At 40.0% G+C, this 12,073-nt stretch overlaps 1 protein-coding gene across 1 annotated transcript; it reads right to left on the bottom strand.

The window, feature by feature from the left end:
- Positions 1–2,961: 2,961 nt before the first annotated feature.
- On the bottom strand, positions 2,962–8,536 carry LOC103271405 (tripartite motif-containing protein 43-like). Its single transcript, XM_008068884.1, has 6 exons — positions 8,126–8,536; positions 7,132–7,227; positions 5,779–6,009; positions 5,074–5,096; positions 4,451–4,548; positions 2,962–3,561 (listed from the first exon to the last, which is right to left on the bottom strand). The coding sequence occupies exons 1-6, from the start codon at positions 8,534–8,536 to the stop codon at positions 3,068–3,070; spliced, it is 1,353 nt and encodes a 450-aa protein (XP_008067075.1). The 3' UTR covers positions 2,962–3,067.
- Positions 8,537–12,073: the final 3,537 nt, after the last annotated feature.

Genomic DNA, 12,073 nt, shown 5'->3' with positions numbered 1-12,073 from the left:
AGTTGTTTTTGTTGTTGTTTTGGTTTTGGTTTTTGGGGTTTTTTTGAGTTGAAGTCTCACTTGATCACCCAGACTGGAGTGCAGTGGCCGCTCCCAGCCACCACAGCCTCGCCTGCTGGGCTCTGGCGATCCTTCCGCTGCTTCAGCCTTCCAAGTGGCTGGAATTACAGGCATGCGCTACCACACCCAGCTGATTTTTAGTTTATTGTAGGGATGAGGTCTCGCTGCCCAGGCGGGTCTCGAACCCACAGGCTCAGGCAATCCACTCACCTCAGCCTCTCAAAGGCGCGGGATTACAGGCTGAGCCACCAAGCCGGACTTCAAAAAGTTTTTTAATCCTCCATTGCTATCGCTATTTCTCATTTTTCCTCCTCTTCAGGCAAACATTTACAACATTGGTCTTTACTAAGTAGTTATGTTAAATAAATTATATAAACCAGGTTTCAGTGGTGTTGAGTTAAGGGATCCTTTCTGAGTTTCTGACAACCAGGCTGTAAGTCCTTGTATTGCTGTGAGGAGTGGACCTCTATGAAGATTGGGTGCAGGATGAGTGCCACACTCAGTCATACCTCCATGGCAGAGAGTACTGAGTGGAAAGTGAACTCACTCTGGGTCATCGTTGAGGGACCGAGGCAGGAAAGCTAGAAGCTCCAGGACAACAGCCACTAAGGTCAATTATGACTTGCCTTGCCTGGAGATTCCCAGGTTCATATTGGCGCTCTCTCTACTTTAACCTTTTTTAAAAAATTAAAATCCATTTTCTAATACACAATTAACAAGACAGTCTCTTAGTCCAGCACATTGGCATGTGCCTTTAATTCCAGCTACTCCAGAGGGTGAGGATTGAGGATTTCTTCAGCCCAGAAGTTTGAGGTTAGTCTGGAGACAACACAGTGAGAACTCATTTTAAACCCCCCCCCCCCAAAAAAAAAAATCATGTGTGGCAGCTAAAGCAATTTGAACTTGGATGCTCATCATCCCTGTTGATTTCTGTTTAACCCCTGTTCAGGGAAGGTCTCTAAGATTTTCATTTTTCTATTGTTCCTTATAAAGAGTAACTAATTCATGTAAGTACTGCCTTTAGGTCAAACGTTGATGTTACCACACTTCAATTGTCCTACAAATCCCTCGGAATCACCCCTTCCCTATGATGGGTGTATAAACCCTGTTTCTGGAGGGTAATAATGCAGGCATCCACCATCCCGTCTCCCAGTTGCCCCAGACAGATATGGCTTTATTTGTAAGTGCTTATTAAATGTTTCTTTTAAAGAAACTGGATACACCAGCCTCTTTCTTAAGTCTTTCAGCTTTCTCGGACTAGGGGTAGCTTTGCATAGACCTGACCACCATGAAACATCATTGCCTCCTAATATTCACTCTTCAAAAAATAATGAATCTGTTTTTAACACTGAAGTTTTAATGCAATTGAAATTAATATTTATAGGTCATATTGAGTAAATATCAGAGTATATTTACTTGGAAAAATATCATTTTGACACTTATTTGCAATGCCTGCCTGCTTTGTCATTATACATTGAGTCTGAGCCTTGCCCTTGATTTCTGGAGTCTTTCTTCTTTATTGCTGGGCCAATGGTCAAAGGCTTAATTGTTGCAGTTTAGAGTCTATAACATCTGCTCTGGATATCATAATATATATTTGATAGCTAAATCCTGAGAAAACACTACTCTAATTCTGTTGACATCCATATTAGGTATGAGGTTAAATGAATGAAGTGAACCCTTGGAATTTTCTCATATTATATTCCTGATGATTTAAATGTCCAGAAAGAGCAGAACTGCACATCTGACTGCAATGTTTTGAATATTCCAAAAAGTGAATTGAACCCATTAATTTTTATTTCTGTCTAGTCTTTCAAGTTTGAAGAACTCATTAATTTTTTTGCCTACTTACATCTGGATTATTTACTGACTATTGTCTGCATTTTCCAAATGAAGATTTTTTTCCTCTATTGTAGTAATAAAATTACTCAAAAAAAACCCAAAAACAACAACAATACTGTGAGCACATTTATGAAAATAATCTATTACCAAAATGACTGATTTTCCATGATTGTACTTAGAATCACATTCTACTTAAGATCTTAATCTTTCTATTATACATTTTTTACTAAAAAACCCATAATCATCTCTATTGAATCAAATGGAGTCTAGTGATACTTTGCTTCTCCGGTATAAGAAATATATGGAGACTTTTCATTTGTAAGTCAGCTAAAATCAGTGTTTCTCAGCTGTTAGCATTCATAAAATTCATCTGGGGGATTTGTTAACTGCAGATTGTAGGCCCCTTGTCACAGTTTTTGATCCAGTAGGTCTTGGGTGTGACTCAAGAATTTCTTTTTCCTGCAAGTTCCAGGTGATACTGATGTTGCTGGAGCTGGACCCAGATTTTGAGATTCTGCCAGGCTGGTCATCTCAGAGTCCACATTGTCCTCAGTATTTCCACTCCAAGTGGGACCCCTTTATTTCAGAAGACTGTTTAATGTTTTATACATTTATTATTAACACTTCTGTCAGTAGCAGGAAACTTTTCAAACCATATTGTAATAGAAACAAACATATTTCTGTCCTTATAAAACATATGACTGTAAAGAAATGTCTATTCTGGTCCTATGAATCAATAGAGATATCTGTGTGTAATAGAGTCTTCCCCCTAAAGATGAATAGACGTGTAGGATTTAACAAATCACCAGGAAGGGATCATCTCAGCCTGACATGTGCACTGTAGAAAACCAAGTCTGTCCATGATAGGCAAACTGTGTTCCTATGTTAGACCATTAAGACAGAATAGCACACCACAAGTTTTCAGAACTCCATTGGGTAAACTCATAAAACAAAATGAACCCACAATATAACACATAATCATAATTTAAATACAGTGAACCAAAATGTTTTCATTTCACAATATTTCTTATTTAATAGCAATAAAATGAAGTTACAATAAAGTAGAAAAAACTTAAGACAGTAAAATATTGCTTTGCTTTAACTGAGAAGGGCTCCCTGGTATAGAGTCCCAAGACACACAGGCAGGTTCCTGGCTTATCCCTGTTCATCTGTGTCTAGTGTAAAAAAATGGCCTGACCGGGGAGTTGAAAGAGCCAGCAGGGTACCTCCATATGAGGGAACTCTTGGCAACATTCAAAAAACTCACACTTCTACTCTCAAAATCAAGAAACACACCAACCCGACCCAGAGGTTTCTCTACGTAGTGGGGACACATCGGGGAGGTGGTTAAGAGACTGTAATGATTACCCTCCTTTACACATAAAAGGAGAAATACGTCCTCAGATTCAAGTATTGTGCCAGGATTGCTTATCCCAGAATCCTTACAGACTCCCAGAGCCCAGTCCCAAGAGTCATCAACATCCAGCTCCCAGTAGTGTTTCCCAGAGGTGAAGCCCGGGGCTCCCCATGCAGCGGAATAGTCAGATCTGTCGGAATTCAGAGATCCATCTTCATGATCAGGTCTAAACAGGAAGCTTCTCACATCATCAAACAGCCTGATATTGTGATTCGTTATTTCATTATGGAAGGAAATCTCCACTGGGGAAAGAGGAGAGTATTCAATCAAAACCTGTTTTTAAATTTCTGTGTGAGAAGAAAGGTTACCTAGAGTCTCACTAAAAATGGTCAGGATCAGAAGGGAAATTCTGACTAGAAAAATAATGGGTTCAAGGGTTGCCAGGATATGTACCCAACCACACAATGATGAGAGTTCCTAAAATTCAGAAATTATAAAGGGGAGGGGGGAGGTTGTGCCTACTTTGTTTATTTTTTATGACAGCAGAGCAACTGGAAACCTGTGCATCGCAGCCAAGTCCATAGCAAAACAAACCACCTCCAGTGCCCCTCTCTCCTGGGGCTGGGAGGCAGTGGGGAGCCATTCTTAGACCTAAATGAAAGGTTACCACTTTGCCAGGGATAATATAATCTTTCCTTAATTATGAAGATAAATTTAAACATGGCTTCTTAAAAATGGTTTCCTTCTAAGCATTGCCTGCTTTTGTCTGATTCGGGCACAGTCTTCTTTTACTGATGGATTAGCTGTGGTCTATCATGGAGCTCTATATGAAGGCTCACCAACTAAGTAATTGTTTTTGTTCATACTTTTTGCTGGGTTTTACATTTAGCTATATAAAATTTCTCAAGTATTTTAAAAATTTTATCATTTAGACTTCACATCATTAAAATATGACCAAGTCCCAAAGATCCCAGCTGTGTTTTCTTTTTCTTAGTAATTTATTACAGGCTGGACCACATTAAGATTAACAACCTTTATTTAATTTTGTCTGTATGATGATAGTGCTGCCGGGACTATAAATGCCTGGTCAGGTTCTCTCCTAAATGAAAGATCATCACAGAGGGAAAGCTTGCCCTTAGGGAACCATTATTGAAGACACAGCATGGTGGCCCCCAGTGGGTTGTCACTCACCTCGAAAGCAGTTGAGCCTGTCCACCAGTCCAGTGATGGGCCCTGCACTGAGTGCTGCGTCCACAGGCTGGGGCATGTGCAGCAGCACGGACTCACTCCTGCAGGAAGGAAGGCAGGTTCTGTCATCTAATCTCTCTGGTGTCTTCATTTAAGAAATGATAGACTCCAACCAAAAATGCTTCATCAAAGCCCTTTTCTTAAGTGTAGTACACCTCCACAATCCTAGGACAGAGTTGTGGCTCTCATAGTAAATCTTTCCTACTAGACTCCTGTTTCCCCCGCCTCTGAAGAGTACTTGCCTCTTAACTACTATCTGCCACAAGTACTTTATTTCTTTCTACATGTTTGATTCTGAATCCTGAATCCTGAAAACTGTCTTCTAGCAACTTCTGTATTTGGCCCTTCAACACACAACCTCCTGAGTCACACAGAAAAAACAAAACAAAACATGAAAACACTAATTTTTGATGAAGGGGTATAGGAAAACATATTCAATGTAACACACATTAATGCACACACACATTTGTGCCGATGATAATAAATTGCTTCCAGTTTGTTCAAAATAACTAGATCTTTTTCTTAGGCCTCTTGGTTCTCCAGGTTGCATTGCAGGACAAACGTACCTTGTAAGTATGTCTCCCACATCCTGTAAAGGTTGAAAAAACAAAGAAAGGCAAAGTTTAGACTTATTTAGAATTTTTCTATTCTCCTATTCAGTCTCTGGTTTGGGAGTGTTTGGAAAAGTACCAAATACCATTACCTTGTATATGTACTTTTATCCCTAAGAATGAAAACATGAACATAATCTAAATTTTTAATAAATTCACAGCTATGAGAGTGAATCAAGAGAAAGATGAGGGCAGTGACTGTGCATTGCTGCAAATCACCAGCTATCTTCAAGGTGATCTTATCCATAGCTTCTCCCAAAGGCAGCCACTATGCCTCAAATTGAGGGCATTTCAAAGCCAGGATTCCAAACGTGATGAGAAAGTAAATATCAGTATTTCCCAAATTTCTATTTATTGCTCAATGGAGACAGAAACTGAATTTTCATGAATAAGTCACTATTATGTTTTTAGAGAAATGAAATGGGTGAAGGGAAATTTAGAAAGAAATAGTCCCTGCAAACCCACATCAAAATTCCATAAAACTTTGCATTTACAAATAAATTAGAAGTTACCATCGATCCCTACTCTTCCCAGGTGGAAACATTTTCCACTGTTGATGCAGGAGATAATGAAGTGTGTATTTGGTACCAAGTAAATAATGGTGGACCAACATGTGAATGTGAGTGGTACAAATCATTAGGGCTGGTCCTATATCCCTACCTGGAGCAGCTCCACATCTGGTTTGTGGCTCATTTCCATGAGTTCTTCATACATTTCTTTAAGATGTTTCCTCTTTTGCTTCATTTTGACTTTATTTCTTTTGAGTTGTTGAAAAATCTCATGGCGTTCCTTTTTTATTCTCTCTAAATGTTGTTTTTCTTCCTCATGGAGAACTGGATGCAGCTTCCTGTACTCATCCTTGATCATCTCTGCCCTTAGGAACACGTAGCACTGCAGGAACATGGGTTTCTAGGTCAATGTCCAGGCCGACTCCCTACTCTTATGTGAAAACTTCATCCACTTCTCTGACTCACATCCTCTAACCATCCCCTACATACACCCTACTGCATGTCCTTCCACATCTCCAAATCCACAAATTAATTCTGCTTTCCTTCATTTATTTCCCATTCTTTATGAACAGTAAGAACTATACAAGCCCTACCCTTGACACTCATCTTATCCATGTATTCATGAACATCTGAAGAAAAGCCTTTCAGATTTAATTTTAAATACATATCCTCTCAAATCTGAAATATCACTTGAAAACAATTCAAATCTATTACTGTAAATCATTACATGTAACATTTATGATATTTGTTACTAAATTTAGTATCTCATCTCAAATCTCCTTCGTTACCAGTCTAAATATTTAGTAGAAATATCCACATATTATATTCAGGATTGGTAACCAACACAAAAAAAGGATCTTAGAAAAACGTTTAACTCCAAGTCCTCAGAATGACTTCTATCCCTCTGATTTCTATTTTCCTGCTATCTAATCACAGGTTCTCTACTGTCCCACCATTCTAAGAACATTAATCCTCATCCATTGTTCATCTCTACCCAGTATTTATCTATTCATTCTCTCACTCCCCTCAGTCTTTTTTCTTTGCTTCTTTTCCTCATATTAAATTTCACCCACATGAGCCAATCATTGTCTAGTTCCACAGACTTCACAGACACACTTTTTAAATCACTGTTCACACTCCACTTTCTTTGCCCTGGACATCATTGTATTCAACATTATGAAGTGCTTTCAGTTCCTAATTCTATACCCTCTAATTTATAGGATTCATCTATAAAGATCCTTAAAGATGCAGAATATCTTCCTGAAATATCCATGGATTTTACACTCCTACATGTTCCTCAGAATTCAAATTGATTTTGAGCCTGAGGAATATTTCCCGAACACGTGAGCCACCACTATATTAAAAGTAAGATGGCTTTTTGTCTATGAATTAACGTATCATATAATATCATGCCATAGGGGAAGTTCAGTTCAAGTTCTAAAGGAAAATGTTTCTAGCTTGTCTGTCTCAAGCTGGTTCTGAGGTAGCAAGTTCTCATACTTACCATCCACAGGAGGATTATCCTGCTCTCCTCATTCAGGTTTTTCTGATTTTCTTGGATCTTTTTCCATAAAGACCTCATTTGCTTTAAGAGCTTTTCCTACAAAACAACATTGAATCTTAGCACCAGAAAAGGAAACGACATAGATTTCAGACCATGACTAATGTACAGAGGCACATTTTGGAGAGTAGGACAGTCAGAATGTTTTACTTCTTATATTCAATCAACAATGATCAATGCTGAGAGATTTCAGGATGTAGAAGAATTTAGAAAACTGACAAGTGAAGAATTTCGTGTAACCTGGCTAATTTTCAGGTAAACATACTGCTTCAGAACTTGAGTCTACACATGCTAGTCCCCTGCTGTTGTAGGGTACTATTCTCCTTCTTACTTGTGCAGTATTATTTCATGTTTTTCCGAAATAAGTCTCCATACACTTGCAATTTTGGTAGCCTTACAGTGCCTTGAGCATTATATCATATAGTCTAAATAATACTGACTCTTACCTTAATCAAATTCCCTTTGACTGTAAGTTTCATAGGCAGGGATTTCTGTGTATTGTATTCATAATTTTTTAATACAGGGTCTCACTCTGACTCCCAGGCTGGAGTGCAATGATGATTCTGGCTCATTGCAGCCCTGACCTCCTGGACTCAAGTGGCACTTCCCTCATAGCTTTCTGCATATCTGAGACTATAGGAATCCACAATCATTCCAGTTATTTTTTTCAGTTTTTTGTAGGGATGAAATTTTACTGTGTCACCCAGGCTTGTCTCAAACTCCTGGACTCAAATAATACTGCAGCCTCAGCCTCCCAAAGTGCTGAGATTATAGGCATGAGCCACTGTGCCTCACTGTATTAACAATTCTATTATTGATTCCTAGTACATGACATTCGGTAGAGAATGGGTTGATCATTACCATTCTCATCTACCTCGTAATCTCTTTAACTCTACTACCCTCCAGTTTTCAATCTGCTCTAAGAGGTATCACTTACCCGCTGTTCCTCAGCTGCCCCTTCAATGGGACAGTGTCTGTGAGTCCTGTGCTCCTGAGACTTAGAGCAGAGTGAACAGAGCAGGCTCTTGTCCACTTCACAGAACATCTTCTTGGTCTCCTTGTGGGTCCCACACATTTGTTCCTCAGAGCTCAGGAATTGCCAGAGGCTGGCTTTTCTGGCGATAGACACCAAACTCTTGAGAATAATATTGGTTTTGAAGTCCTTCTGCTGTGATGGCTCCCTGCAGGCAGGACAGTGGGCAGGAGTTTGAGCTTTGTCCCAGGAAAGGTAGAGACAGGGCCTACAGAAGCTGTGCCCACAGCCGATAGTGACTGGGTCTACCAGGTAGTTCAGGCAGATAAGACAGGTGAGCTCTTTCTGGAAGGAGTGTAGGATGTCTGGGTCCATTTTTTTCTGAGGAAAGAAATTCAGAATAATTTAATCTTCTGCCCCAGAGAGACAAAGTTCTAAGCAAATTTGAATCAGGTTGTGATTCAATAATATTCATTAATCTAGAGTGGGTTGGACTAAACTTGCAAATGACAGAAATGGAAAACTGAGGCACAAAGAGAGATCAAGTCCTGTAGAAAAATGTGTTGCTAGTCTAATCAATACAGGTTCTCTTTCCCCAAACATTTTTTTTTTTCCTATACTAGAGGATGTCAGATTTCTTTAGGTGTTAGTTTCCCCCCAAATGCTTGGGCTTCAATAATTTTACCAGTCTGTAGACCAATCTGAAAATAAATTACATGGTTACTTGTGAGTGATTGGTTTAGGGAAGGGCAGCAACTGAGCTCTTCTACCTTCATTATTTCATGTAATTCCAACAACAATCCTATCGTGACTTCTCCAAAAGCACTCTGCTTGTAAGTGTTGAAGCAGGGTTCAGACTTTTGACCACAATTAAAAGAGCTAGTCTTGCTCTCCAAGATAAAATGGGCAGATCAAACAATGGTTTTGTTGTTGTTTGTTTCTTTGTTTGTTTTTTGAGTCAGAGTCTCATTTCGTCACCCAGGCTGGAGTGCAGTAGCATGCTCACAGCCACCCCAGCATCATTTATGAAGAGGCATTTACAAACACTCAAAAACAAATTTTTGCCCAAATCCTTCAATGCATTATCTTCTTATGTATAGCCAGATATTTTATCCAATGTATACACTTTTCTACTTTCAGAGTAGAATATACTTATACAAATGGAATAAAATACTCCTAACACATTAATACAATCTATAATTCAATAAATCTACTTGTAAGTAAAAAGTTACAACACATCTGAAAACAACTTCTACATTATACCAAAAAACAGAAAAACACATCAATTAATAGATTAAGCATCAAATTAATTCCAAAAGAAGTGGAGTCAGTTTACAACTCAGGAAAATGAGATCACTTCATTAAAAAACCAAACAAACTCCAGTTTGCAGTGGGGGTATATTTTCTACAAAATGTGTACTCACCTAAGAAATAGGTCTACGTCCTCACCGATGCTTACTGGACAAGTAATAAGATGAGGTCAGCTCAGGGATCACAGCCTCACAGTGTGGTGGAGGTAGCTTTCAGAAGTCTCCACAGCCAGTTCCAAAGCCACTCTATGGGTTTTGGAGAAGAATAAGCTCAGCTCCTGGAGTGTCCTTATATGACTCTCTGAAGACCACACCCATTCTGCCAAGTGATTGCATTTCACGGGTTCTTAGGTGGGTGTTAATATACATGATTAGGTTTATTCCAAGGAATTGAGTTAACACCCTGGTTAATCTCTATAAACAAACCTATACAAACACCATCTCATCAATAGTCACTGATTTTATAACAGGTGAACCCCCAAGTGATGAACTTACATCAAAATTTTGGTGTATCAAGGACTTTTAGCTTTAGCTTGTAAAAAGCTATAGGATTGTAGCATTTAATGATTTTAGAAAACAATTTTGAGAACTTTTAAATATTTTGCCTGAGGTTTATTTAATTACATTTTTCATGCAAGTAGTGCTTTTTATTATTTATTGACTTATTTTTGTATTTGAATGTAGGAATTTAATCAAAATACACTGTCAGCCTTCCATCCAGAATGAAGATTTCTCCTGCTCTTCAAGCTCCAGATCAAGTCTTCCAAGGGCCAACAGCAGAGCACAGGATTCTCTCCTGTATCTCCTGATTCTTCCCAACCCAGCTCAAGGGGTACAGAAGAAAAATGCCAGGAATACCCAGTTGAGGAACCATCTGGACTGGGTAGTGTGAGATGTTGTACTCAGATAAACTGAAGATTATTTCTATTTGAGAAGGTAATGATGACAGGATTATGTTTAGATTCATTTATTCCATTGCCTGTGTGCTGGACTAAAATGCCATGTTAGACCCTTAAGAAAATCCTCTAGCCGGGCTCGGTGGCTCAGCCTGTAATCCCGCGCCTTTGGGAGGCTGAGGTGAGTGGATTGCCTGAGCCCGTGGGTTCGAGACCCGCCTGGGCAGCGAGACCTCATCTCTACAATAAATCAAAAAATCAGCCGGGCGTGGTAGCGCATGCCTGTAATTCCGGCTACTTGGAAGGCTGAGGTGGAAGGATCGCCGGAGCCCAGCAGGTCGAGGCTGCGGTGGCCGGGAGCGGCCACTGCACTCCAGTCTGGGCAACAGAGTGAGACTCCAACTCAAAAAAAAAAAAAAAAAAAAAGAAAATCCTCTAATTACCATTGGCTCCAGATATGCTTCAAGTAGTCATGGAAAACCATGGAGATTCTGGAGAAGCAGCTCAGACCTTGTGCAGACAAGAATGGCCTTGAAGAATGGCCTTGGCTACATAGAGACGGTTGAGCCCAGCTACAGTCTTAGCTGAATGAGAGACACAGCAAGGTTCCAAAGAATAGCAGGAACTGCCAGGAAGACAGAAAGAAAGGAAGAATGAAACCCTAAACTTCAGGGTTTCCCTTTATATCTGAGAGAAGCTCAGCCACTGCAAGCCAAAATTCCTTTGCCTCAGATAGCCAGGATTTTCCTTGAGTTAGATCACCAGGGATAGGACAGGAGATGGATAGGACAGAGGGCAAGAACTCACCAGGAACAGGAGACCAGGCTGGGCAGTGCCTGGGTTCACCGGGTTGGGTATGGGTAAAGTGAGGTGTAAACATTGAGCAACCACAAGCCCCCAAAGTTTCCTAACTCCAACATCAGTGCACAGAGCCAGTCAAATGGAGGAGGGGTTGGCCAGGGGAATTCTGGGAGAAGGGAAGTGAGAGATCAGTAGATGCAGAAGGACTCTGACTCTTGGATGGTCACTGTTCAGAACATTCTCTCCTCCTCTTAACTCTAAAAACAAGCAGTGGAAGGTGGAAGTGTTGCCCAGGCCCTGGGCTAAGGCAGTAGAACATGTTTCCTTGTCTCCGTGTACACTGGTCTATTTCATTTCACTATTCCAAATACATTTTATATGGAGTTTCATCCACCTACCATTCGTAACACACTGTACTTATGATGAGACTACACTTTTCATAAATAAATACTTTTCAATGTCTAAGTCTGGCTTTATATTTCTCTACTCTCACTGATTCGCCTCATATTCGAGCCTTCATAATGGAAACTGAAATGCAAGCATAGACAAGCACAGTGGCTCATGCCTGTAATCCCAGCACTTTGGGAGGTAGAGGCAAGAGGATTGCCTGAACCCAGGGGTTCAAGACAAACCTGGGCAATTGGTGAGACTTCGTTTCTACAATAAATCTAAAAATTAGCAAGGCATGGTTGTGCCTGTCTGTAGTTCCAGCTACTTGAAAGGGAGGCAGAAGGATCATCTGAACCCAGCAAGTCAAGGTTGTGGTGGCCGTGAGTGTGCCACTGCACTCCAGCCTGGGTGACAGAGTAAGACTCTGAGTCAAAAAAATAAAGACATGCAAGCGTGGTGTAGGGAAATAATAAATTTAATTTGAGATATGTGGGATTTAGTTATGTCTTCCTAAA

Source organism: Carlito syrichta, unplaced genomic scaffold (assembly GCF_000164805.1).
Source record: "Carlito syrichta isolate Samal-C Ts95f unplaced genomic scaffold, Tarsius_syrichta-2.0.1 Scaffold311628, whole genome shotgun sequence".
NCBI lineage: Eukaryota > Metazoa > Chordata > Mammalia > Primates > Tarsiidae > Carlito > Carlito syrichta.
Note: the sequence above shows the minus strand (reverse complement) of the source record. Positions and strands in the feature narration are given on the sequence as shown.

Coding starts and splice junctions, on each gene's coding strand:
- LOC103271405 (XM_008068884.1), bottom strand. CDS start 8,536: ATGGACCCAGACATCCTACACTCCTTCCAGAAAGAGCTCACCTGTCTT. Junction 6,010..7,131: donor GGATAATCCTCCTGTGGATG/GTAAGTATGAGA, acceptor ATGTTCCTGCAG/TGCTACGTGTTCCTAAGGGC. Junction 4,549..5,073: donor GTGGGAGACATACTTACAAG/GTACGTTTGTCC, acceptor TCCTTCCTGCAG/GAGTGAGTCCGTGCTGCTGC.